Source organism: Paramisgurnus dabryanus, chromosome 7, assembly GCF_030506205.2.
Source record: "Paramisgurnus dabryanus chromosome 7, PD_genome_1.1, whole genome shotgun sequence".
Classification (NCBI taxonomy): Eukaryota; Metazoa; Chordata; class Actinopteri; order Cypriniformes; family Cobitidae; genus Paramisgurnus; species Paramisgurnus dabryanus.
In genome coordinates, this window is record NC_133343.1 from 28011526 (window position 1) to 28039445 (window position 27920).

General features: G+C 38.9%; 2 protein-coding genes across 4 annotated transcripts; both read left to right on the forward strand.

Annotated features, from left to right (window-relative positions):
* Window positions 1-1166: 1166 nt before the first annotated feature.
* On the forward strand, window positions 1167-3025 carry pfdn5 (prefoldin 5). Its single transcript, XM_065272692.2, has 6 exons — window positions 1167-1286; window positions 1582-1684; window positions 1807-1838; window positions 1994-2068; window positions 2148-2253; window positions 2423-3025. Exons 1-6 carry the CDS (start codon window positions 1221-1223, stop codon window positions 2500-2502), a joined length of 462 nt encoding a protein of 153 aa, XP_065128764.1. The 5' UTR covers window positions 1167-1220; the 3' UTR covers window positions 2503-3025.
* A 5663-nt stretch (window positions 3026-8688) lies between these two features.
* Window positions 8689-27862, forward strand: larp4ab (La ribonucleoprotein 4Ab). 3 transcript variants are annotated; one of them, XM_065272573.2, is made up of 17 exons: window positions 8689-9128; window positions 12127-12265; window positions 13009-13122; window positions 13210-13297; window positions 13747-13883; window positions 14536-14639; window positions 15495-15605; window positions 16595-16648; window positions 18917-19120; window positions 19808-19911; window positions 21167-21208; window positions 22745-22918; window positions 23358-23406; window positions 23487-23663; window positions 23810-23946; window positions 24059-24239; window positions 24325-27862. In XM_065272573.2, the coding sequence occupies exons 1-17, from the start codon at window positions 9027-9029 to the stop codon at window positions 24694-24696; spliced, it is 2289 nt and encodes a 762-aa protein (XP_065128645.1). In that variant the 5' UTR covers window positions 8689-9026; the 3' UTR covers window positions 24697-27862. The 3 variants fall into 3 exon arrangements, with proteins under 3 accessions (XP_065128645.1, XP_065128646.1, XP_065128647.1); XM_065272575.2 differs by lacking the exon at window positions 8689-9128 and adding an exon at window positions 10688-10925; XM_065272574.2 differs by lacking the exon at window positions 21167-21208 and having other exon boundaries at window positions 8690-9128.
* The last annotated feature ends 58 nt before the right edge of the window (window positions 27863-27920 follow it).

Genomic DNA, 27920 nt, shown 5'->3' on the forward strand with positions numbered 1-27920 from the left:
AATTGCAATTATTTCAGCTTCGTACTGTGTAGTGGTGATTAGGTTTTTTTTTTTGCTTGTTTAAAGCAATCACAAGCAATGCATTAGAAATGACAAATATAAGAAGTACATATCAGAATTGGTATATTCAAAAGTATATTGCAAACCTACTGTATGTATGCAAGTCATTTCATGGGGAAAATGTAGCTTTGGATCAAAACTACTATACAGAAGATATTTTAATATATGACGGTAACCATGTTTTTCCTACTATGGAAGTCAACGGGTAACGTCAACAAAATATCTTTATTTGTGTTCAACAGAAGAAACTCATAGGAGCGGTTTCCCGGACCAGGATTAGCTTAATCCAGGACTAGGCCTTAGTTTAATTAGGAAATATAACTAGTTTTAACAAATATGCCTTACTAAAAACATTACCTGTGTGCATTTTGAGGTAAAACAAAGGGCACTGATGTATTTTAAGATATGTCAGTGCAAGTTATTTTCCGTTTGGAGAGCTCTTAAAAGTGTTTAAGTCTAGGACTAGTCTAATCCCTGTCCGGGAAACCGCCCCATAAAGGTTTAGACAAATATGAGGGTAAATGATGAAAATTCATTTTGGGGTAAATAACGGGTTTAATTTTTAAGTTTATGATCTTAACACTCATTCAAACTTGCACTCAGAACCACAGAGTACAATTTTATAAAGTTTGATTTTCAATTTTCTAGTCAGACTTTATGTAATAAAGATTCTTCCTCAGTTTCCATCAGACTATTAATAAACATGTCACCTAAAGCCCAGATTAAAGAAATGCAACGCATTTTCGTTGTTATTTTGGTACAGCTATCTAAACAAAAAAATCAATTTAATAGGTGTGTTCGACTTCGTCTGGCGCCGCGAGGGTGACGTCCAAGTACCGCGAGAGCGAGTCGAATGCAGATCTCTCCGTATGATTTCTCGAATCGATCTCGCGGTACTTTAACGTCATCCGCATGGTTCTTGCTGTATCGCATGAAGTAAAGTCACCCATTTCTTAACCCGAAGGCTGTAGCCTCAAGAAGTCCTTTCTTATTTCAGAATATTAACAATTATAAAGTTGACTTCTATTCTTAGTTAATTGTACATTGTATATTTGCAGCCTTCGGATTAAGAAAAGGCCACCGAGTCGAACAAGCATGTTGTTAAAAGTCCGTTGGTTCATTTCCGTTCGACACGGAAGTATTCCTCGGCCGTTGTCAACATGGCGGTGAATCTCACTGAATTAGCTCTTCCACAATTAGAGAGCTTAAAAACTCAACTTGACCAGGTAATGTGTGCTATGAATACAACCATAACAGATTTTACATTACACTGCAACTTGCTGTGATATTTCTTCTATTATCAGTAGTTAACTACTCGTGCACAGCGGCTCTGTCAGTCTGTCTGCGCGTGTGCTGGTAGTAGCACTAACGTGCATTAGTGCTTAATGTAACCCTATTAATATAACCATACTTTTATTTTTCTGTTCTTAATGAGCAATAGTTTGTACATGTTCTTTACCTCCCGGGGTAAGATAAAATCCATCAATGCCTTTAACATCAGATATTGCATGATTTTTCTAGGAAACCGAGTTTCTGTCATCATCCATAGGTCAGCTTAAAGTAGTTCAGACAAAATATGTGGAGGCCAAAGACAGTTTGAATGTCCTTAACAAGAGCAATGAAGGTGAGCTTTTTAAGATTTTACTTTGAAATGCCCTCAGGATCCCATAATTATGCATCTGTTCTTTGTATGCTTGTATATACATATACTGTACTTCTATATATGTTATTTTTATCTGTTTTCAGGAAAAGAGCTACTAGTTCCCCTCACCAGTTCTGTATCCTCTTAACAGTTCCTCATCAATTTGATATTTTCCTGAGAAAATATTTTTCCACCATTAATGTACAAACAGAATCAGTCGAGGCGCATTTATATTATATAACTTAAATCTTCAAAACATTGTTAGTTGTTCCCCTAACTACCTTATTGCAGATGTATGTACCTGGAAAGCTGCATGATGTAGACCATGTCTTAGTGGATGTTGGAACAGGTTACTATGTTGAGAAGGTAAGGCAGGATCTTATAAATTAGATGGGTAGTTTTATTTTTGTTACAATGTGAAAACATTTTTCTTTTACCTCTTTAGAAAGTAGAGGATGGTAAAGAGTTCTTCAAACGCAAAATTGACTTCCTTACAAAACAAATTGAGAAAATTCAGCCTGCCCTTCAAGAAAAACATGCCATGAAGCAAGGTGACTTTTTTATGCCTATTTACCCCGTTTATTATGAGAGTTGGACATCTCTTTTGTGCATCTAATCACTGTGCTATAGCAACCTCTCTATACGTATTGTATTATTTATAAAATTTTTACTATGTTTAATTTTCATTAACTGCTGTCTTCTTTTTTTACTCATGTGAAGCTGTGGTAGAAGTCATGAACATGAAGCTCCAGCAACTGCACAGCCAACAAGCATCACAGTCTGTTACCACCAAGGCATAAAAAAATCAGGAAAGATTCTGAGGATTCAACTTCTGTATCACTCCAGTATGCATCCTTGAGACAGTACTAAGAGGTCTCATTCTCCTGGAAGTATGTCCGACAGTTCCCTGCATTGAACACTTATTAACTTATTCTGTTCCACATTTTCATACACACATTTCGATGAAAAACAAACCTTGGCCTGGCATGTGGTTCTTATACATAAGGCCGCACATGTCTGGGATTTATGTTTTAAAGGAAGAACATTCTGTGGCACTGTAGCAACATTTGAATATAGACAGCTTTGTTAATACAAATTGCTAAAATGATTGGCTAAAGAACGTGTTCTCGTCCGGCTAAAAGTGAAATTGCAGTTTTTTTTTTTGGTAGCTTCATGAGACTCAAAGCAATGCAAATAAGAAATGACACAGTTGTCCGTAACAGATAAATTGACAGATCTTTGTGACTACTGTAAATGTTTATTTAGAATTTTTGTTCTGTGCTGGGTTGGACAAAATACATTAAAATGACATTTCAAAACTTGCATCACTTATTTGTGTTTCATTCATGAAAATGTAAGAAAAAGACATTTACAAAATAAAGTTTATCAATCCATAATTAAAATAAAAACATTAAATGCAACCAAAAGCAGTGATGTTATAAACAAGGCGTTTACCATCAGATGCTCTTAGCTTTACAAGAATTTCATGTTAAAATATTTAACTCACAGAAGGAAACAAGTATAATAAAATAATAATTAAAACACCCTGTGGGCCGACCACTCACCCACATCACAGGACCTACTTCATATTTGTTTAATGATGCTTTTCGTTTTTACAAAATTGGCCTTTACTGTGTGTGATAATAAATGGACCAAAAAACCACATGTAATCTTTAACTACAGGTGTCAATTTATTATATTATTAAAAGCAATGTGTTTACCGTTACATGCTTCGGTGTTTCAAAAGTAGAGCTATTCTTGTTTCCCAACCCACTCACCTTACAGTGCAAGCCCTACTTCTATATCTTAAGATCCTGGGGAGAACCAAAGCTCATGTTGCCCTGTGTCTTAATCCATGCACTGCACAGGGCACAACACACTCTGCTCACTTTGTGTGCACATGACGCTGTAGCCCCGCCCAGACCGCTATGCCACAGCTAGAAAAACAAGCTTATCTAATGGCACGCACCCCGGAGCGATCGAAAGTTAAAGGTCATGTTCTTTCTGATCCCATAACATTACACTTTCTGATGTGTAATGTTGCGATAATAGCGTAAATAATACCTGTAAAATGATAAAGCTCAAAGTTCAGTGCTAGGCGAGATATTTTCTTTAAAAGAATTCACCTTTCAAAGACTACAGCGAACGGCTGGTTTGGACTACAGCTCTCTACTTCCTGCTTTAATGACGTCAGTAGTACTACAGTTTTTTGACTAAACTCCGCCCACAGGAATACATCAGTCGCCAGCTAATGCTGCATTCCAGGCAGGTTTTTAAACCCATGAATTACGACTCTATGCGTTCCAGGCAGCCTGTAACCCGTGTTTTTTACAACCTTCTACCTGTGAAAGTGCACTGGAACGGCAGTAAAACTCGTGACTTCCCACCCGTGAACTTGTACTAGATCGAGGTACTCCCAGTTCAGAGTCGTGAGTCGTGGTTTTGAAGTCATGATTCACGGGTTACCGGTTGCCTGGAACGCAGCATAAGCTAACGGCAAGCTAAGCTGCTATCGAATCGCATAACACTAAACAAACTACACAATCAGAACTCGTTACGTATTTCTGAAGGAGGGACTTCATAGAACAAGAAGACATCAGCCTGTTTTTAGAACAGTGAAAACAGCGGTATACAGATAAGTAATTTGTGTAAAAAATACCGCTTTTTATACGTGAAACATGAGCTGTTATATTGCGCACTGTAAACACAATCAAAACACAGGATCGAAGAATGGACCTTTAAAGACCTAAAAAGCATTCGTCTTAAAAAGAATTATCTATGCAGGTCTATGAGTCATAAATAAGTTTTGGGACCATATTTGGCTAAAAAAAGAGGTCAAACACCTAAAATGGTTTGAAGGTAAGTAAAATATGGGGTAATTTTCTTTATGGGGTGAACTATCCCTTTAAAATATTTCACTTTCTATAGTATTTACATATTTAAATTCCTGCATACATTTATTCCTACAGTACTTGTTTTTGTATAAAAAAATTGGCCGTTACGTCGGTTTTTTGTCTGTTTTATGACGCTAAAAATCTCTCTTAATCTCTCTTAAAAAATGTCAATTATCATAGTGGCATAAGCGGTTAGCATCTAAAAAAATGTCTATACTAAATGCTTCATAACAATTTCCGTTCCTACCTGACCTGTAATCACAAGAGCGTTTTTGAAGTTATACCCTTTTCTGCCTTACCATAAAATGACCAAACACAGTACAAACTGCGCCTTATATACCCTGAGAGCGGACGTTGTTTGTTGCGTCATGTATTCTAAATTCCATGATGTCATAGAATGGAACACATCTGTTACGTGGGTGTATTTAAATACAATATACGTTTAGAATGTGTTCAGTTGACAGCGGCTCAGCGTATGGAGCGGTAAGAGATCTAAATTAAGCTGTATGCAGTTTCATTTCTTTAAATAGATTTACACGGTATTTCTCTGATATAAAAACCCATTTAAAAATATTAATAAAATATCTATTGATAATGTATATAGAGATTGACAATGTCAACTGACATTATTTTAATACACATATGTAAATAAAAAAATATAAACATGATTTAATATTCTTGTGCCCCTCAAATTCGCCTAGGAGTCACAGTGTTATACTGTTAATCTGTATTCTTCAAACTGCACATCACTTCCCATAAATGATCACTGAATGCTTGTTAAACAGAAAGTTTATATACATATATACACATGAACCCACAATTTCTGTATTTGTTTTCCATATTCTAAATCGTTTTATTTATTTACATTCCAACCAACTGGTGTAAAAACTTAAAACACAGACTCACCATCGCTATAAACTAACTCTAAGAAACGAATAAAATTTATACACGTTAAATATATGTACCGGTACTTGTATGTTGTTGTTATACATGTCTGTCTACCAGTGTTCGGTTTTTACAAATACCTCACATACCTGAATAATTATCAGGAGAAACAAATCAAGGAGAAGCAGATTTTGGGTCTTTCCTCTGCGCAGCTCAGTAGCATCTGGAGTAAACACAACTCATCACCATGGTAACTTGCAAGCGCTACTCCCCCCTCCCCCACTGGCTGAAGTTTGGTTTCAAAACATAGCTTTAATGTGAAAGTCACCCAGACCATCAAAAGTATGAGATCTTCATTCCATTATAACAATAAATAAATAAATAAAGAACAAAACAACAGAAATAAGTATTGTGATTACACATGGGTGTATCACAACAGTGTTATTGTTAATTTTAGCCAGCACATTAATTAAACTTTAAGAGATGAATAAAGATATGTGACTAATATATGATTTCACTCACGTGATGTCATACTATGACACACTCTCATATTTTATTACAACACTGTGGTTTGTTTGTGTGATTCACTTTCAGCACTCAAGTGTTGTAAACTTTACTGGGATTTTTGTTGAATCTTTTGATTTTAAGACCTTAATGTAACCCTCACATTAATGTGGAAACCACAATCGCCCGACACCAAGAGTAAATGACGGTTGGCAGAATTTTTATGACCAGACCGGATGCAACAGGTGTTTTTTTACCCAACTGAAAAATCCAGCTAAGACCAGCATAAGCTGGTTAGCTGGTCTTAGCTGGTCTCCCAGCTTGGTTTTAGCAGTATTGCTGGTTTAGCAAGCTGGTCTAGCTGTGTTTTGGTCACTTTGCCAGGCTGGGAGGACCAGCTTAGACCAGCTACTGCCACCTTAAACCAGCTACCAGCTTATGCTGGGCTTTGCTGGATTTTTCAGTAGGGAAACTTATAATTTGTGAGTGATTTTTTATTTCATCAGTCTGAAAACAGTATTCATGAACACGCTTAAGACTTATGAGTTTTACGAGATTTTAATTACTGCTGTTTCATTTTATGTTGCTACTGTATTGTCCCAACAGGTACGTAGGGATAAGGGAGTGTCTCAACCTCAAGATTTATACAGGACAATGGTGTGAAGCAGTTAATTTACTTATTGTCTATACATGGTATAATAACTCCGAATGAATATGTTGCTAGTCAGATGAAGTCAAGACTGAGCACTGAAACAGAACTAAGATTATTTAATAAACTCTGCTTGTTTTATTCTATCATGACTTTGTCTCCTGCCTGCTGTTTCTCTCGTCTATCTTTGTATCTGACTTGACTTTGAGTTACAAAGTCATTTTCCTGACAAAGAGAGATCTAGTGAAGCTACAGAACTAATAAATTGCATCTAAACTGTGAGTCTATGTAACATCTAGCTTATAATTAAAATCCTAATTTCTGGTATGGTTTGGTGTAGTCCTGGCATAATCACAGTTAAATCAGTTTTTATGGTTTAAATTGTAGAAAATGTTTCAATAAAACGCTTAATAGAGATTAATAGAATGTACAGTTATTATAATTTATTGATAAGTGAACGTATTACTGGATTAAAGCCTGGAGTATAATTAATTTTTTTGTGTGCATGCTCGGTTGCACCACACCATTGCAAAGCATCGTTTATTTGACTCAAACATGCACACAGACCTTCAACGCATGTGCATTGTGACAAATTGCAACATATCTCCTGGCCTACATAATTTATAATCCTGTACCTATACGTACAAAGTATGCACGGTTAAAAAAAAATTGGCGGTACAAATACAATGCATGGGTACTATTCTAATAAAAATTTGCATCAGTCATTATTAGTCATATATAACTGACTAATAAAATGAAAGAACAGACCCTTTGCTTTAAAAAAAAGTTTCATCCTATCTTTATTTATTCTCTTTTTATCACCTCTCAAATATGGGTGGGTTTCTTAAAAAATACCACAATTTGAGCAAAAAGCTGAGATAATTGCATTTTTGTAAAGGAGATCTATTTTTAGAGATCAGATTCAGAGCAATAATCAAAACATTCACAACTTAGTGGATCTTTCCGGGTTTTATAAGTTGGGTAGGTGCGCCCCCTGGTGGATAATAATGGTAATATGAATTACCGTAAAAACTCATTGGCAGGGCAGCGTTTTCTCTTAATTGACAAGTTAACTCGGCAATGACAGGGAAAGGGTTAATGGCACAATTAAACTTAAAAAAATCATTAAACTTAAATTATCAAAAAATGCCATTTCAAATGTAAATGAATATGTCATTATTCAGTATTTGATATGAAACACATTTATTTTGAAGGTTTTACATGAAGGCAGATGTAAAACATCTGTCGTACAAGGGAGGCTCCGATTGTAGAAATGTAAGTGGGAGTGCTATGGAAAAGACTTTTAATGTATGTGTATGCACAAATTTCTGTAAGCTGTGCACACTGTGCCCTCTTAAAAAGGGTGCACAGTGCATGACGCACCTGATTTAAGGGATATCAGTCTTTCCCTATTCAGGGAACTTTGGTAAAATTCAAGTGAAATTTACTTGTGGAAACTTGAAAGCTTTAGGAAGATTTTTAAAACAAAATAATAAAATATTTATGACTAAATAAATACATTTTCTTCCATTTACTAAAATAATAGTCATTACAATTCAAGTTTTGTTTTAAGTGTTAATATCTGAACACCAAAAAAAGTAAACTTTTTTGTCTTAAGACAGTACAGTAGAGTAGACTACCACCCCACCTAAACAATATCTGATTAAAAAGTAATAAGGTGGGTGGTAAAGCCCAAATGCCGTGAATGAGTCCTACCTGCCACGGCATTCCCAACAATAACTACTCTGCATTCTTTTATAAAATAGTAATACAGTTCCCAACAAAAGTTTGTTTAGTGTAAAGTTTAGCATACAGGCTGTCGATTTATTAAATCATACAAAAGCAGTTTATTCAGTCTAGTAAAGCCTATTCTCCATTGACTTCCATTCAGAAAACAGCCTCTGGTCTCCTTCCCTGCGTAATGCATGGCTTGCCTTAAAGCGGCTTTGGTGTCAATGAGCGTCTGTCGCTATGCGGCGCGAGTGCCCGCTGGTTGCTATGCGGCGCATCGCGTGTTGCACACTGTTGCCAGGGAAGAGCGAGCGCGATGGAGGGGGTGGTCGCATTGTCTGTCGGGACGTTGGCGGTATGTGAATTTCTGCCGTCTGTCAGAAACGCTCGCTGATCTCCCGGTTTGTGTTTTTATCATTGAAGCTTATGAGGTTATGAAGTGAACCAATACTAAATATAGATTAGTTTAGGTGCTAGCATAGCTCCAATCGTTTCGTTCGAGTAGATAGGACAAACCAACCCTAACTAGCTAGATCAAGTGCTTGTTGCATTCAGCCGGTGCGTGCGAGGAGTGGCGGAGCGGGTGAGGAGGTGCACGGCGCTTGGTCGCGGATCGGGTAGAGAGTAGAGTGGCGGGCCGGTGAAGAGCGAAAGGCGGCCGATGACTTCGGAGAGTAGTAGTCAACCGCAACAGAAGGAGGAGGTCGAGCTGGGATCAGCCGTACGAGATCCAAAGAAAACCGGCGAGGACCAAGGCGGCATGGTAAGCTCGGGCCTGTGGTGCTGAATCGGCACAACCTACTTACGTTAACCCTCCCCTAAACGCGGTGTGATCGCAGGTAGTTACTAATGAGGCATTTAAAATAAACTAGTTTAGACTACATCATTATGACAGTCAACTTTTATTGAAACTATCAAAATATGTACCGAATTGTAATTGCTCACAAACTACTTGTGTCCATATAACGTTACGAGCTGATTGCAAATTAATTTGCAAAGTTATCAATTCACTAAATTCGTTCAGATAATTAGGCGTTTAGTTAAGTATTAGCCACGTCTGGCTAGACTGTGACATAGGTGAGACTAACGTTACATTGCTAGGCAACTAAGATACCAAGCACGTGTTTATAACCTGGTCAACGGAGATCTTCAATATGAGTATGAGAGCACTGTTTCTATGGCGTTGAGGTTAATCGTTTGCAAGTTAGTTTTGTTTCTTCAAGACCACCTGACAGGTTGTTTGGGTTACAGTTACTTTCAGTTCACTATTTTTTAGATATTTTTTTCAGTTCAGTAACTCATTCAGTTCTCATTTGTCCCACCTAGAGAAAGGACAGCAATGAAAATCAATGTATTCATTTATTTTTAAAAGAATTTCTATCATTTCTGGCTATGGCTCAAATTGATTGGTATGTTACGTTTATCATGTAGGCCTACATAGTGCTGTCACAGTCAGTGCCTGCCTGTCCAGTTTTGTCCATTGTGCTGATTCTTTAGCCATGCGTATGAGTGACAGCTGTGTTGTTAGGACTGAGGTGCTTGGTCATCATGAATCTCAATATGCCAGGAGGAATTTGATGCCATGTGGCAGGAACTGCTTTCTAGATTTGTTTTACTATGAAGAAGTGCAACTTTAGCACAAGTAGCCTTTCATTTCTCCTTCAGAAAGTACTGGAGTGGTACCATGGTACAATTATTCCCCTACTAATGTACCATGTGAATTAATATGGTACTTTTAAGAAATACCATGTTATGTACCATATTATATGTGTCAGATTGACCGTGTCAACCAAAATTTCACAACACAATTTTAAAATGTTTAATATGGGTGTTTGTGTCTGACAGGTCTCGATGTAAAAGCCAATGGCTGTCTTATCACACTCACAAATTGCTGTAAATAAATGCATTGACATCTATTCACCACCAGTCTGTGTATTTCCTAGTACTGTTTGATCCCTCGTGACATATCGATATCACGCCTTACAATTTACAGCAACACACAATTCCGATTTCAGCCTTAATCTCCACTGTAATGTTCCAAAATAAATGCAACTCTGCAATTATTTACAATTTTTCATTTTTTTTAACACTTCTCATTCATTTTGTCAGGCCTGACTCATCTCTCGCCACGTGCTCAGCAATGATCTTTACGGCAGGGGTTGCAGTTCCGGTATATCGAACATAAATTTGACAGACACACGTCTACTCCAATGATGTGGAGACATTTTGTGACGTATTTTAGAACGCACCAATCCCATAACGAGGGGCGGGAGATATTCAAAGCATGCTGCCGCATGTGATCACAAAAGAGACGAATGAAAAGACACTCGTGGCCAATCAGACTCCATACGCGTCGTCTCAATGCTTACGCAGAGTAAAGTGGATTGTAGCAGATGAGTGGCGGCGAAACTCTTTTGCAGTAAATTTGCACTTTTTTGGTGTAAGCAAAGACACGTGCAACATACTGTCACATTATCGGGGGGAGCAAGATTTATTTATCTACAGGGTGTCTAGCAAGTGATAACGTTGTCGGCGAAAGACCATGCTGTTGTTTGTGGAGGTGAGTAACGAGGTCACTTTAGCGACCGCGAATGTTCTAGAATGATTAATTGACCAAAATGAGTTAAACTTCGATGCAGTTTTTAATGCAGTTGCGTTTGGTTTCACATCTTTAAAGTATTTAGTAAGCGATAAACCGTTCGATTGAAGTTATTTGGTTCGGAGTTGGCTGTCGACACGGAAAGGTCCACGTGCGCGCAACAAATGCTAGCCGTTTAGCCAGTCTTTAAGTCATACAACATGCGAAGTTTTATAGTAGGTTACAGTTTACGTTTTATGTGATGTCAACAACAGAGTTGGATGAACAACCAAATAGCTTTGATTTTACTTCAACTCGTCCAAAAATAACTTTAGCCCATTCAAATCCAATAAAGCCGTAGTCTTGTTAACCCTTCTACCGTTCAAATGCAGGTTTGTAGTCCTTTGCCCTGAACTCTCGTTGTGGTTGATTAGAGTGGACGCGGATTAATAATCAGATTAAATGGGTGAAAGGCCGACTAAGTTACTTAAACCCCGACCTGTGTGCATAGATTGTGTTCGTGGTTAAGTAGCAGATGTTGTGAATGAGACTTAACCCTTTATCAGGCGCTGTACAAAGTTGACAGGAAAGGTGGTTCTGTGTTGAATCTTGCGGGGAAGTGCAGGTTTGGTTTTCAAAGTGCAATTCTCTGGGTTTACTGTACATAAAATGTGATTAGTTTGAGCGTTTGTTTGTTTGTGTTTCCCCACCTTGCTCTTTAAATGTCCTTCGCCAAGGTTGTAGTAAATGCAAATATTCACATTGCAGCTGCGTGGCGCGGTCACGTGAAAGTGATAGCGTCGCTTCTGATGCAATTAAATGCTGTTTATTCGCACTAAAATTGTTTTGACATGCCCGGTTAACTTTTAAGACCACATTGTTTTTAGGCACACACAATTTTTGCATATAGGTTTTGTATGTGTGTCCTCTAAACCTTTGCCTGTTGCATTGACAACCAACTACAAGTTTCCAGTTCAAACAATTACTTCATGCAAATTTTGATAAAGATGTCAGGCTGTCCATTCAGACGACATATTAGCTCAAAGCTTCTAGTTTAGACTACGAAAATTAGACTTGGGTGATGTTGCCAGCTCTCCGTTGCTTTGGTTTCATCTTGGTGTGAAGATATAAAAAGGATGGCAATGTGTTAACCTTGTTGTTTTATTTTAACCTTGTTTTCAAGGTGACCACCAAGGGGGCCGGTCTGAATCCCAATGCTAAAGTGTGGCAGGAAGTATCTGCACCTAGCACCCAGGCTCCAGAAGCGGTCACAGAGACTTGCCAATGGCCACAAGTGGATGCTAACTCTGAGGACTTGGAGGGTATGTTTATATAACATTTGAAATTGATCGAAAACGTACATCAAAGTTGTCCAAAGGCAAAAACTGGTATTGGGAATTGGCTTAAGACAACTTTTATGAAAGGTTTTGATCCACTTCAAAACTTGAATACTATATTTTCCCAATCATTTAACATAAAACTTACAGATAGCATGTAAAGAGAGAGGGAATATGTGCCATTGTGGAAATAGTTCAACCCATAACAAAAATTTGCACACATTTTACTGCTTTTTTTAAGCTTTAAAATGGGGCACTGTCTGGTTTCATTATAAAGTCAAAAACACCAAGGAGCGCCTGAAAGTAAGCAAAATATGGGCTAATTTACATTTTTATGCACTATTCTTGGTGAAGGTAACTTGTGTTATGGTAAAACAGTTGTAGATGCAATTGCATATGTGTCCTAAAGTAACTTCAAAGCCTGATGTTAGCTCAAGTTTGTACCCCCGATGATGATCAGTATCGCGCTTGGAAGGACCCAGAACCACTTTTACTGTTGAGATCTTTCATTCTTGTTTCTCATCCATCCTATTTCCTCCATTCTCTTCCTCTGTTCTTCTCTGGTTCTGCCTTTTGCTTGCTTCCTCCTCTTTGCTCGCAGTGGAGTGGGTCTGCCCTTATGACCGTGAGATTATGAGATCTGAGGGATGAATTTATCGCTTTAAACTTGCTGTAAGGATGATCTTAAAGGGCAACCTCTAAACTTTCTCTACTCTTCCTCTTGCAAGGTTTTAAGGAGTTTGGCGTCGGCTATGGTGACTTAGATTCGGCCTCTCCTTTAGAGAGCAACATGTTGAACGGCATTGAGTCTGCAGAACTGGATTACCCACTCTATGAACCAGGTCTGAGTGTGTCACACACCCACTGTCACATTTAATCATATTTGTTTAGTGACTTGATTGTCATTGGGTGTGTGTGTAAATCTTCAGTTGAAGGTGAGGCGATTGAGGAGCAGCCGTTGACTGAGGAGAACCTGAAGGAGTTGCTTAGGAAACAGCTGGAGTTCTGCTTCTCCAGGTAACTCTCACATCATTCATTGAGACGTGCACATGTGCTTCCCGGGGTTATGTAATGACTATATAAGCACATGAGGGACAGATGGAAATTCATAATCACCTGAATGATGAAGCATTGCTTGTTTACTTGGTGCTTAAATTAATGAGATTTGTAATTTAATGGAGCAATATGGGACAAGGTTGTATTGTATTGTGTCTGTTCCTCATGTTTTATATGACAGTTGCTGCCTAATAAATATATTTAATGGTAATTGTTATAAAGTCTTTGTTTGTTTGGATGTAAACAATAACAATGTGCTGTGGGTGCTACACAATGAAGCAAATAGGAGTTTCTTTTTGACAAGTCAGCAGTTGAGACTGTAACGGTTTTAAGTGTAGTGTGTTTTTCATTGTGTTTGATTACCGTAAATGCTTATCATCTGTTTAACACGTGTTAAATGTCATTTTTAGGGAGAATCTTTCTAAGGACCTCTATCTAATGTCTCAGATGGACAGTGATCAGTTTGTCCCTATCTGGACCATTGCAAGCATGGAGGGGATCAAACTGTTGACTACTGATATGGACCTGATAACTGAAGTGCTTCGAGGTAACAAAAAACTCCAAACAAGATAACACTCTGGGCAACACTAGCCTGGTTAAAACCAGACCATTCTCAGTAGTAACCGAGTTATGGTCTGGCAAAGCGTCATAGACAAATCATTTCGCCTCTGGGTGCAATTGAATAGAACTAAAACCAATCAGAGCGATAAAGGGGATGACGTATGCACCACCACCAGAGGGCTCGCCACTCTTGATAAGACCCATTCGTTTAGCCACCAAAGTTGCAAGCTGGTATATTAGACTTTTGCAGAATCCAGTCGGTAAGACTTTTTTTTTTTTTTTAAACATGAAGGCTTCGAGTGTTGTTCTTTGCTCGGGTTTTGACAAAAAGGAAAAGTTTAAATCCCTTAAAACAGACGGAATAGCTGATTCGAACGAGTGATGTTTTACAGCGGCATCCATCTGTGTAATGTACAAAATCTGCTTTACCGTTGCTGCTGCTGCGCTGTCGTCATCGTTTAAAGCCCGCCCCAATGTTTCTGCTTGGTTCCACAATTCCTCGGCATTAGAAATGAGCTTGGATGGCCTCTGCCAGACTACTTGCAGAGCAAATCTAAATTTGCAGGAAGTTGTCTGGGTTTTCCCAGGATATGGCAACACAGTACTTGTATGTAAATGGCTGTTTCTGTTTTGTTTAGCTTCTCCCATGGTGCAGGTGGATGAGAAGGGCGAGAAGGTACGGCCCAACCACAAACGATGTATTATCATTCTCAGAGAAGTACCCGAGACTACGCCTGTTAAGGTGAGACTTGTCTCCTTTATCCTCTTTTTATATGCACACACACACACACACACACATGCATATAAATATATATATTTCACATCATAAAGTGGTGATAAGCTGGCAGTTTTTGTAGGTTTGATTGCGTTTAGGGGGTGCATGGTAACAACATCATGCTTTGTTTGAATTATTTTCACATTTTTTTTTATTCTGTACATTTTGTGGTTTGTGATGTCCATAACCCAGGAAAAGCTCAGTGTAGTTCATCCAGCCATTTCTGTTCAAGTAAATATCTCCCTTTGCATTGAACTTTGAGCATTGTCACTTTGCAGATGTTGTTTATGCTCAAACAGCAACATTACACATTAACTGAAGTAAAAAAAGGGAAATCTTAATCAGGGACCCCTTTAAGGATTAGGGCTGCACAATTTGTCCAGAAATATTAGATGCGCGCGCACACACACCCAAATGGTAGGTTTCATGTTAATTGTGTTCCTTTAAGAGAGCCATAATCTGGGCACAGAGTCTCCAAATTATCGTAAGATAAACTGCAAACTGAAATGGATTTCAGCCTTTGTAGGAATTGATTTAGTCATTTGCTTCGGTTATCCCAGTGATGATCAGTATCGCGCTTGGAAGGATCCAGAACCATTGCTGCTGTCTCTGTCTGTTTGCCTCTCTGTCTCTCTCTCTCTCTTTGTCTATCTCTTTGCCTCTCTCTCTCTGTCGTTCTGTCTCTCTCTCTCTCAGTACAGTGGATTTTGCCCTAATGACCGTGAGTTATGAGATCTGAGGGATAACCGATAACTGAAGTTTTTCAGTAGATTTACTAGTTTTTCAGTTGATGTTTAACTTGCACTTCTGTCTGTCTGATAGGAGGTGGAGGACCTTTTTAAAAGTGAAAAGTGTCCACCAGTTATCAGTGTGGAGTTTGCACACAATAACAACTGGTATATCACATTCCAGTCTGACACTGATGCACAACAGGTAAGATGAATGCAAATGTCTCTTTAAAAAATCTACAATTTTCTTTTAAACCATTCCTTTAGTATAATCTGTTGTTTTCTGTATTGTTGGGTACACATAATGTGGCTTTCACATAGAAAGGCGTGTGCGCTGCGCTCGCCGCTGGGTTCAGCGCAGCCTAGCGATTTGTGCTCTGCTGGCCAGACCAAAGTAGGCGGGGTTTTCAATAAATTACTTCAGTGTTTATATTTAGGTTAAATAATGGATGAGGAATACAGAGACTGATGTTGCCAGTCTCCATTTCACGTAACTTTAAGCTGCCTACAAACTACTTGACTTAAAACGCACCTGACATGCCAACTTGAATTGCTACGTGTTTCCATGACACGGCTTTCCTTCCGATGTCAATTCCGATTATAAGCTTTTCGTCCGTTTTGTTGGAATGCCCAGTTTTATTGGCCGCGGGGGTAATCGTCACAGAGTGCAGCACAAAAGTTAAACTATTTTGAACTTTGACCTGTGCTCACCCTTTGCTCGACGCAACAACAAACAGCCCTTGCGCCATTGAAACGAATGGGTTCATAGCGCAGTGCGCACCACGTCCTATGTGAAGCTGCATAATGGGCAAATTTTTCCATAACAGTCCAGAAACGGAAATAAGTGAACTGATGATTGATGTTATTTTGGGCAAAGAGGCAGGTTTAGTTGGATTGACCCAGTGATGATACACTGAGCGCATAGAGGGAGACAAGGAGTGATAAGATGATTTTGGGAATTCTTCTCTTTTTTTTTTCTCTCCATCTCACTCTTCTCTTTCTATCATACCCAGAATCTCTGAGACTCCTTTCCCAATGAGCGTGAAGATTATGAGATCTGAGGGTCAGCTGTTGAATGTTCACATTCATTTTAGTCATAAGCTAGTTCACCAATTTTTAGTTTTGTGAAGGAGTTTGCAATCAATGGTGTGATTATCTGCTTTTGTGTTAATATGCATCGTTTTTACCCAACAGGCTCACCGGTATTTACGCGAGGAAGTCAAAACATTTCAGGGCAAGCCTATTATGGTAAGTGTACATTTAACATCCTGCCTTGTTTGTTGCTAGGCTAGGATGGTTGTTATTTAAAGGGGCCATGGCATGAAAATCTTACACTTTGCATGTTTAAATGCTATGATTGGGTCCCCAGTGCTTCTATCAACCCAGAAAATGGGAAAAAGATCAACCCAGTAACTTAGTTTTGGAAAACCATACTCTACAAGCACATGAAAAATAGGTTGTTGAAATTTGGCTCTCCTTATGATGTCATTAGGAGCTCTTATTATAATAATACCACCCCTTAATCTGCACTATCCAACCACAGCACTGCCAATTTAATTGCAACAAACCACCATCATTGTGATCAGTGTTTGAATTTCTTCAGCTCAATTGCATTTTAAAGGACACACCCAAAACGGCACATTTTTGCAAACACCTACAAAGTGGCAATTTTAACTTGCTATAATAAATTATTTATATGGTATTTTGAGCTAAAACTTCACAAATGTGCTCTGGGGACACCAAAGATTTATTTAACATCTTAAAGTCTTGTGCCATGGCCCCTTTAAGCATTCTGTATGTGTACGTGCCTGGCCCTGCACTTTGTGCAACCAATGTCACCTTGAGTTTGACGTGGTCAGTCAGTGTCTTGTTAGTTTGATAAGACTGATGATTTATGCCAGCAGCTGTTGAGTCTGTGCGAGCATGTGTTCATTGTGGTGTGTAGTAAGTTTGGCTGCACCATTTCAGTTTGCACTGCTCAATGGATGCTGTATACACTTTTCACTAGGGGTGTGCCGGTTTCAGAATTGGTGATGACGGTTATGACGTGAGTCAAATGTGACGGTTTGCACATAACCGTCGGTGGGGGGCGTTTTGCTCGTTTAAATGCTCGTGGATTGACGGGAAAGTGTCATTTTACCATAAAATCATGAATGTGATGCCAAGTGTGTTTTAAACAGTAATAACTTTGAACAATTTAACAGAAAGCAATGAAATATTTAAAAAACACTGTTGCCAGAAGACTGCGCTGTCACTCTCTGCCCAGCATAAATTAATCCTCTATCTATCATCTATTTTAATAATCTTCAGAGAAACAGATTTGTGCATTGGGTTTTTTATGTCTGTAATTGTGTCTATATCTGTCATTACACGGACCGGAACAGCACGAAAACAATGTCGATTAAAAGCGTATTGAAGAGGTTTTGCTCATAAATGCAGGTAAAAGAAAGTAATGTGAACTTGAGATTGTTATTAAACGCAGCCGGTGTAAAAGCACAATTGCCACGCGCAGCAAACGCTCTCCGCAGACACGCTGCACAGTGCTCACCCGGCGTTTGAATAAACTAGACACTGATTAGCTACTTGCTCTACGTCTCTTTAAAATTAACAGCAAGACAACTAGCAGTGAATGTGCGTTCAAGAGAGTTAGTAGATTAGCATGGGAGGATTTGAACTTGAAAAGCGGAGTGTACTGACGCCTTTCCGCGGTTAAAACAACATTCCTTCTCATGGTCATTTGTGTTTATTTGATGCTATAAATTAACTAGAAGGAAGAGATGATTTGAAAGGTGAGAATTTGTTTATTATGTTAAATCTCAAAAGTAACCGAAAAGTGGTCTGTCCTGTATGTCAGCGCGTTGTCAGTGTCTGCTCCGCTCTGTATTTTTCACTGCGTGAGAACGTGAGGGGGCGTGTAACACAGACTGTTAACAGTTGTTTTTAATTAGTATTTTAAAAATTCTTTATGATAATAAAAAAAAAAAAATTTAATAACACCGTTTTGGCGGTTATAGGGTTCTAATGACGGTGTTCAACTATAACCGTCGGTCTCACGGTTATATAATGACCGTCACACCCCTACTTTTCACTTAACCAATGATTGATTTGGCTACACGATCATTGTGCCACCTTTAGAACAGATCTATGTAGATGGTTTGTGATCATGTAATCTCATGTTTTATAAATCATCTATTCATCGTCATCCTTAAATAGTCAGCCATTTCTAATGCATGTGACGATGTGCCTTCCTGCAATGGTGGTGGACCTTTAAATATAATAATGAGGTTGTGTGTCCTATTCATCTGTTATTTATTCAAAAGTGTGTGTGTGTGTGTGTGTGTGTGTGTGTGTGTGTATAAATGCTTCAACTTTGAATAGAATTGCAAAACCAAATATATCAAAACTCTGACATTAGTTCCACAAATTACAAATTGATGATTCTTAAATATGAAAGTTTCTTTAGTAATCCAATTAAATTAATATGTACCTCTTTAATTTTCTATGTTTTTGATGTAGGCACGCATCAAGGCCATCAACACGTTCTTTGCCAAGAACCCTTATGGGGCCGTTGATTCGGGGGCGTACTCGACTGCTCCATCCCAATACTCCTCTCCAGTGTACCTGCAGCAGGTGTACCAGCCCCCTCAGCAGTACCCCCTCTACAGTCTGCTGCCTCAGACCTGGTCCCCCTCACCAACCCCTTACTTTGAAACCCCTCTGGTGAGAACCTCAGCTTTGTATTGAATACATTTGTGCATTATGCAGGTAGGAGAGTTTTAATGGATCATCCACTCTCAAAACTTGCTTATTCTATATTGGGCACACCTAAGGATGTGGTGACTCCAAATTTTTCCCAAACAGTCCATAAAAAGAAATTAAGTGAACTGATGATTGATGTTATTTTGGGCAAAGAGGCAGGTTTAGTTCGTTTGACCCAGTGATGATACACTAAGCGCATAGAGGGAGACAAGGAGTGATAAGATGATTTTGGGATTTCTTCTTTTTATCTTCCCTCCATCTCTTTCTGTTCTTCTCTATCATACCCAGAATCTCTGAGACTCCTTTCCCAATGAGCGTGAAGATTATGAGATCTGAGGGTCAGTTGTTGAATGTTCACATTCATTTAAGTTAGAAGCAAGTTCACCAATTTTTTGTTTTTTGATCAAAATTATAAAGCTAATGGTGTCCCAGTGGGAACTCTTGAGTTTGAAATCAGTGGTGTGATTATTAGGGGAATTAGTCCAGTACAATGTAGTATTAAGAGTCGGAGCAGGAAGGCAGGGCTGCTTCGGAAATGGTTACCATGATGACCGTTATGGCACTACTTTAGGTTTGGGAATGGGAATTTAAGATTTGTAGTAGTATATTGACCTGTGGGCTAATCTTAGCTTTTTGTGCATCTTGCAGGCTCCATTTCCCAACAGCACATTTGTAAATGGGTTTGGCACAGCAGGAACCTACAAAAATGGCTCGTCTCCAATCAGTCTTACACGCAGCTACCCCCGCAACCGGTAAGATCCCTCGGCTTTCTCTTTGCATTTCTTGGCCTGCTGGATGTTGTAATGAACAAACTTTTGATGTATGAAAGTTATATAAAACAAGATGCGTCACTGTTGTTGGTATTAATGGGGGACATTGCAATGGCTGCTGTAGCCCCGCCTCTTCAGTAAAGAGACAACCTTTAATGAATGGTGTCCTCTGGCAGAGGGACTTTGCACATGTTCCAAATATATGGTGGCGCGCAACTTCCTTAAAAGGTTTTTGGATGTGCTTTAAAGGGACACTCAACTTTTTTGAATATATTGAACATATTTTCCTATCGTACAATGGCTACAGCAGGTGCAATGATATTATACAAAGCCTGGAAAAAGTCCCCTTGTTAACTTTCAATAGCTGTTTTTTGTGCTCTGTGTAATATCATTGCGCCTGCTGCAGCCATGTTATGGCAGCAAAGTCCTTCAGCCTAGAAAATCGCAACTTTAAAGCAACACTATGTAGTTTTTTATCTTTAAATAATGTCTCTAAAATTATTTCAGTGATAGAACAACTTTTAACTGGACAAATTGTACTGTTGCTGCAACCTGAGCAGCCTCCTAGCTGCTACAAGCACACTCTGAAAGTGGCGGTGGAGGGTAGGAAACACAGCCCCGCCCCTCCCCCTGCCTGCAGAAGAGTGTCTGATACCAGGCACTGTTGCACTTTTAAACCACATGGGGGAGCTGTAAGTCATTTTTACATGAAAACTACATAGTGTTGCTTTAAATTTACACGAAGTCTTAGTACACGATGTAACTAAAAAAAGAGTCCATTTTTAAATAGGAAAAATATCAAAACTCTGGTCATGTTTGAGCACGATGCTAATGGTCTAATCAGCTTCTATGGATTATGCTAAGCTATGCTAAAAGTGGTACCGCCAGACCCGGAGATCAGCTGAATGGATTAAAAAATTGTAAAAATTAAGTGTTTAACTTTAGGGGAGCTGGAAAATGAGCTTATTTTATTCATTTATTTTATTTATTTATTTTCAAAAAAGTGGTGTCCCTTTAAGTTGCAGTTTAAAAGGGCCCAGAGTTAAAGGAGCTTCCAATAATTGTAAAGTAACATTTCTTTCAAATAAATCGACAAAAGCATTTATATTCCTCCACTGTGTTGTAAATGTGAGCATTTAAGTTGATGAGACTTCAGTGGTTTGCTGATTTGGGTAAAGGAAGTGAGTCAGTGGAGACAATGTGATTCTCCTAACTGACTCTTACTTTCACTTTCTAGACTTCCGCTCTATTCCAGAAAGAATGTAATCAATGCCTTCAGGTAGACGTGCTTTGCTACTTTAAGTTTTTTTTATCCGAAAAATCATCCCATGTACTTTCATCTTAGTGCTGTTATGTTGCAAATGCCAGAGCTGCATTGCAGTGATACGTGTTTGAATTTCGAGTACTCATTTCTTTAGGGATGTGCTTTATTGCATCTTCACAAAGACAAAGCCACCTTTTCCTGTACAACTTCTGAATCCATGTTTATGTGCAATGAATGATGAACCATAAAGAATGATCACAAACTGACTTCTTAATCTTTTTAAGTAATTTAATAGGGGTGCAACGGTTCAAATTACTCCCAGTTCGGTGTGTGTGACTGTTTAAGGGTCACGGTTTTGGTACGTGTGTGTGTTTGCAGGGACAAAAAGGCTACTGTCAAATTGAAAGAAAATCAAATTAAATGTCATATTAGATGTATTGCCTTGGGTAAACTGCACGCGCGACAAGGGAATTTTACAGTTTTGTCCACGTTTTCTTGAGCATCGCTGCTGCGGTAGACTAAAATGAAGCTGGCAGTGCCCCTATTAGCTGCTTTTTGTCCTTCGCTTCCCTTCTAAACGGTTCGCAACACAAACACACACCAACACGTGAGGAGGTACTGTAAGGCAACAGATTTGCATACTATGAGTTGGTTGGCTGGGTACTCTCACATTAACACGCACAGAGCGTATTCAGAACCATATATTAGGGGGTTTATACGTTGATTTTTTTCACCAAACTATATTAGAAATGCGTTGTCGAATTAAACCTGGTGCACTGCTAAGTAAATGCGTGCCGAATCGTTAGAGGATGACGGGACTGTTTGATTCTTTACAGAGAACCGTTGCACCCCCACAATTTAGGCACTTCTCACTTACAAACTTCTAGAAAACCAACATACCAACGCTTTATCATGTAATACGTGAAATGTGATAAAGGAAGTACTCAAAAAAAAAAAAAAGGTTTTTGTTACACAATCGGGATCTGTTTTCAGGAAAAGGTGGATATGGTTGTGTGGTTGCAAATGATGTAAGCCCCATCTGCTTTAAATGCATGACTCTATTATGTCTTAAAGCAATGACATACACCTGCCAAATTGGTAAAGCCATTCTTATAATTTGACATTATCATAATTTTCCTTTGAAAGTCTTGTTTGCATGCATCATTCCCTTCTCTGTATGAGATGTTTCTGTCTTTGGAAGTATGTGTAAAGTATTTACCTACGTTCTTCCAATTTCATTACCCATGACTACTTGGTCTGAAAAACGCGTGGCCCAAAGCTAACGGTCATTACTAAAGTTAAATTGAGATTGGATTATCTAACAATATTAGGTTTGGTAAACAAACCCTTTTTAATTTGTAAGGTGGAAGTGTTACATCAGCCTCATGTTGATTCATATCAAAGCCTAATCAATTTATCAGCTGAAATTTAGTCAGCGACACATTTCCAAGCCAGAGATCCTTTGTATTTGTGTAAAACACACGTGTTTAAACTGCTTTTCTCTGACTATGGGTCTCAATCTGTATTTTAATTTTTTTTTATTCTCTGCAGGAACTACGTGAAGCCACAGTCTCGTGCTGACACAGAGTCCTTATCCGGTGCCGGCAGCCCTCAGCCCCCATGCACACCCAACTCTGACACCACTGCTTCCACACTCACACCCTTCTCCGAACCTCCGACTTCCCCAAGGGAGAACCACCACTCAGACCTCAGCGGCCGTGCAAGGTCTGTCAGTACAAAAGACAGCACAGACATGCGTCACCAAAGTAGCAGTATATGTATTTGCTATAGCTTTTGATTATAATGGATAGATACCTTTTATTTTATTAGTGGACTGCACTGGACTGATTTTTCTAAATGACCTTATGTTTGTTAGGTCAAATCACCACATTTGTTTGTATTGACCCTGTGATGAGAAACTTGAGCGCATAGAGGGAAGCAAGGAGTGATTGGAAGACTTGAGGAAATTCCTCTCTTTGATTCTGTCTCTTCTTTACTCATCTCCTTTTTCTCAATCTCTCCCTTTATTTCTGTCTCCTTAAAGTCTTTCACTCCTGTCCCAATGAGCGTTAAGATTATGAGATCTGAGGGTCACGCGTAGCGTGCACATTTTGTGATGGTGCTTTCGATGATAGTAGTGTTTAACAGCTTCTGATCTGTGCAGGAGAGGAAGCTATCGTGGCATGAGGAGGAGAAGAGAAGATGAGCGAGTGGTAAGTCCAGAACCATGTTTGTTTTTATTTGTGAGCTTGATTATACCTTTCCTCTCATTTCATCATCTTTTCACCTGCAGAGGCAACCTTCTGAAATGGAGGTGAAAGCTCCGCCCCCAAAGTTTGACCTTGCAGCCACTAACTTCCCACCATTGCCAGGGGGTGTGCCAAACCATTTACCAGGTGTTGCCTTGCAAGCAGAATCCGTGTTGGAAAATTGCATGGCAGATGTAGTTAAGGGCATCAATCGGGACAAGGTATGAATTAATACTTACTTAGTACTGAATGAAACAACTGGTCTTAGTTAGTGCACTTTGATGAGTAAAAGTAAAGCTCATGCATGAATTTAGAGATTCACTCTCAAGTACAAGTTTCATATGTCTGCCCGTCTGTTTGTTTTTAGTCGGATGCAAATAAGCCAGATGTTAGTCAAGACTCTGTGACATGTCAAGTGGATACGCAGTTAACTGCGCAGCCGCCTACACCACCTTCTCGAGCACCAAAACTCCCCGTCACAAAACCGGACACACCTGCCACAAGGTACAAGCGTGTTTTGTTTTTGTTAATAATATGGATCTTGAGTGTTTACAAGGCTAAGATGATGTATTAGATGCAAGATAAATAAAATCTTGTATGCTGTATTTCACTCTAGTGTGTCACATCAAGTGAAGATACAAGAGAAAGAGGTTCAGAAGAAGTCTGATACGCCTCCTAACACTGCATCTAACGCCACAAGCCCCATCCATCCTGTTCCCACCCCCAAACCTTCACACAGTCAAGCAACTTCAAACACAGTATCTGCCCCAGTCGTACCCATAAGCACAACTGCACAGGTAAGCGCCTTTATCTTCCAAATTTAACACTGTTGTTGCCAACTCCCACACTATTTTCGATTAATAAGGTTTGTGTCTTTCCCAGGAGCCTCGGAAGCTGAGCTATGCGGAGGTTTGTCAGAGGCCACCCAAAGATCCTCCCCCTGTGCCTGTAGCCCCACCCAGCCCCACCCCTTCTCCAACCGCTAATCAACCTCTACGTGAGCTCCGTGTCAACAAAGCAGAAGGTCCGGCCTCGTCCCGCTCCAACCCCAGCGAGAGGTTAGAGAAAGGAAGCGAAGGTCGGACATCCAGAGAGCAGAACGGCTATCAGCGTGGTAACGGACCCAGAGGGTCAGGTTTTAAGCTCAGAGAGCAACAAAGGCGACCCCCTCAAGGTCGGCGCACTTCTCCTCAGTCGGGATACAACCGACGCAGCGGAAAAGAACAAAACATCCCACCCAGATCGCCAAAGTAATGCCTCACAACACATGCACAATTGTGTATATTCGTATACACGCATAAATACATAGCAAGAGTATATAAATCTATATATAAATCTACATTTAAGTACTAGACTGTCTCACTGTGGTGTTGAAGAACCCTCTTCCCCCCCAAATGACCATGACGTCTGGGAACTCGATCCTTTAAAATACGAGAAAACTATGAAATTAAGGAAGATGACAGACCTCTTACTTGAAAGAAGAAACTGAGGCCATGCTTCCTGCGTTGTCCGATTGATCGGCTTGTGAATGAGTTTTAATTTTACTTTGTGTTTAAGGTCCTGGCACTAGTCTACAGTCCTGTACATTTTTGTCTAGAAATGAAAATGTGTCATCCATATGAAACAACTCACACAAAGACAGCATGGCACTGCTCTTCACCAGTCTATACGTCGCACCTGTGCGTTAATATATGTGTGTGTACGTTCGTATTATGTCCTGCATTTATGCCTAAGATAGGGCTTGGGGAAATCTTGTATGGAGATCCTTTGCCATGCTTTTGATGTGCATATTTATATTTTACAAATTGCTACTGATTTGATTTGTGGGAGGTAATACATGTGGGGAACCCGTACTCATATCTGTCAAGAAGTACATTTATAGTATAGTGGTGATGTGACTTTAAAAAAACTGGTGGGACAATGACTGACCCTTGCTCAGTGGTTATCTATTTAAAAGGATATCAAAGGAATATTGTGTCCAATCATGCTCACAAATTGACATAAAGCACAAACCCAAGCAAGCACTTCCGCTACAGTCCAAATTTTTTTGAACTTGTGAAAAAGTCGGGTGAATTTGTGGGCCACTTATTCCTCAGAATTGGTTTTAAGGTTTTTTTGATGGATTCATCAATGACAGTGTGTTACAGTATGATCAATGACTGCTTATTTGTCACTTTGAACAAATTTGTTTCTGAAAATCTCTCTTAACTGGGCTTAGTCCTTGTAATTTGTTACCCATTGCAAATCGTGTCAGAAATGGCTCCTTATACCCTTATAATAGTGCACTATTTGAGTAGACGGCCGTTTTGTAGTGGTGTCCGAAGTGATAGTGGACACTATCGAGTGCACTTAATCAATCACACAGCTAGCCGCTACCCCTTTACTGTGAGGCACGTGCCAAATGAATTCCCACGTCTCGACACGATGGCTCCCGCAGCGCTTTCGGCACTTACGGTTCGAATTAACCCAATCGTTTTCATTCACTCATTCAAGTGTGGACTACATTAATGAACTAATGTAGGGAATAGTGAATGAGGATGGGGGGCTATTTCAGACCCAAACAAGGTCTCTATCCGATTTGTATTATGACTCGATTTAAATGATCAAATTATCATTTGTCTTTAATTTTAACCCCAGTCCAAAACTGTAAGACACGTTGTTGTGTGTATGAATTGGTGATCAGAACAGAAAACATGATGAATGGATTTAATAGTACTAGACCTCCATATACAGCAGGTCAAAGAAATGGACAAAAATCGGTAATGTATTTGAGGTGTTTTGAGTTGTGTGTAGTGTTGTGTGTAAGTGTCGTAAGGTGTCATCTGTGACGGTCCTGTTTATGATGGCCGGATCATTAAAGGCAGGGTGCATGATTTTTAAAAAACACGGGAGTCGGGCTGAGTACCAAAACACACTTGTAGTAAATCAGTAGTAAGGGGCATGTCCACTTAACTGATCGTTGCGTATATGTGGGGTGGGTCTATCAAAAGAAGGTCCAGGTTCTATTGTGATCTAGGTGATTTCAGAGGTCATGCACCCCACCTTTAACAGAGGAAGATGATCAAGCTGTGTTTTTGTGAAAAGAGTGACATTTTTAAAGCGCCACAGTTTGTCTTCCTTTCCTTTTGATGTGAAAGTCTTAAGTGACGTATGTGTTTAAGTCAGGTGTTTGTGTTTAGGTGCTTTTGACCTGAGTTCTCTTTTTTTTTTTTTTTGTTTAGATGCTAACAATCATGTTGATTTTTTTTTATGTTCTGAGTTAGTGTGCCGTTTCTTTTGTCTCAAATTATTTTGTTTTGTTTAAGCCTGTACATTTCAGGATTGATTACCTGTTTGCATACATTGCTCATAATTTTAACTTTTATTCTATTATTTTTTTATAGTTGTGGGAACCTTGGAGGAAATCTGTGATTTGTGGCACTGTTAATTTTGTCCAAAGCTTGATTGACTTTATTTTTAAATTCAGTAGTAACTATTCTGTTTAGAAGCCTGAAGTTTTACATAATGAAATGTATATTCAAATGTTTATTGAATCATTGACACCTTTTCGTTCAGTGTTCTCTCTCTTGTCATTCACATGTATGGATAGGTTGTCCACAGATCCAGACCAAAGTCAAATCAGCAGAGAGACAATCTCAGGAAGTGCTGTAAAAGTACAGTAACTCCTTCCTCACTCCTCTCTTTATTCTGCAGAGCCGCTGTTTAATGCATGAGTGGTTATATCATGGTTTTGATGACTAGTGAATTCAATGTGTGCGTATGCATGTGTGTTTTAGTTTTATGAAACAACTTCATTTGTTTAGACCTTCAAAAGGTAATGTCCTAATGATTAATTTCTTGGTTCCCTACTTTTTTTTTTTTTTTGACAGTTTGAAGATATAATTTTAAGGGAATTATTAATGCAACATTATTTATTTTGTTTTAATGCTGTCCGTTTCTCTGTTAATCTTTCATTAGTGTGGCTTCCTTGTCCTAACATAAGTCTGTTAATAGTTTGGGATGTTATTTCAGATTTCTATTTTCTATATTTGGCAATATTGTCTTGGGGCGCAAATTGTGTAGAGACTGTGCCACTAAAATTAGAGAAATCAGTGGACCTGGTTTTATTTTTTGTATTTTATCTGAATTAATGGATTTGATTCATTACTGGCTGTTGAAATGTATTCTGTTTTGTTGCTAATCCTATATCACTTGTAGGCTGTAAGCTTTTTAAAACTTGAAATGGTGCGGTTATAAGTAGCAGGACTTTAGCCCAAAAAAAATAAAGTATTCAGTTTGTTTAATCCTATAGGGATGGTAGGCTCTGTCCCAGGAGAATAAGTATATAGCATCTGCTGAGTGAAGTGTTTGTAGCATAGTAGATGTTTAATGAAAAAATTCTAAAGGAAATGGAGGAAAATATAAAAATGTTTTAAATCTACATGTTTGTTTTGTTTTTTAATTTTTAAATGAGTATTCTAGAGGATTCCTATTTGAAT

Bases quoted from the DNA above. Each gene is read 5' to 3' on its own strand.
- pfdn5 (XM_065272692.2), top strand. From the start codon at position 1,221: ATGGCGGTGAATCTCACTGAATTAGCTCTTCCACAATTAGAGAGCTTA. The intron at 1,287-1,581 runs GTAATGTGTGCT...TGATTTTTCTAG, and splicing joins TAAAAACTCAACTTGACCAG to GAAACCGAGTTTCTGTCATC. The intron at 2,069-2,147 runs GTAAGGCAGGAT...TTACCTCTTTAG, and splicing joins CAGGTTACTATGTTGAGAAG to AAAGTAGAGGATGGTAAAGA.
- larp4ab (XM_065272573.2), top strand. From the start codon at position 9,027: ATGACTTCGGAGAGTAGTAGTCAACCGCAACAGAAGGAGGAGGTCGAG. The intron at 21,209-22,744 runs GTAGACGTGCTT...TATTCTCTGCAG, and splicing joins AATGTAATCAATGCCTTCAG to GAACTACGTGAAGCCACAGT. The intron at 22,919-23,357 runs GTCTGTCAGTAC...TGATCTGTGCAG, and splicing joins GACCTCAGCGGCCGTGCAAG to GAGAGGAAGCTATCGTGGCA.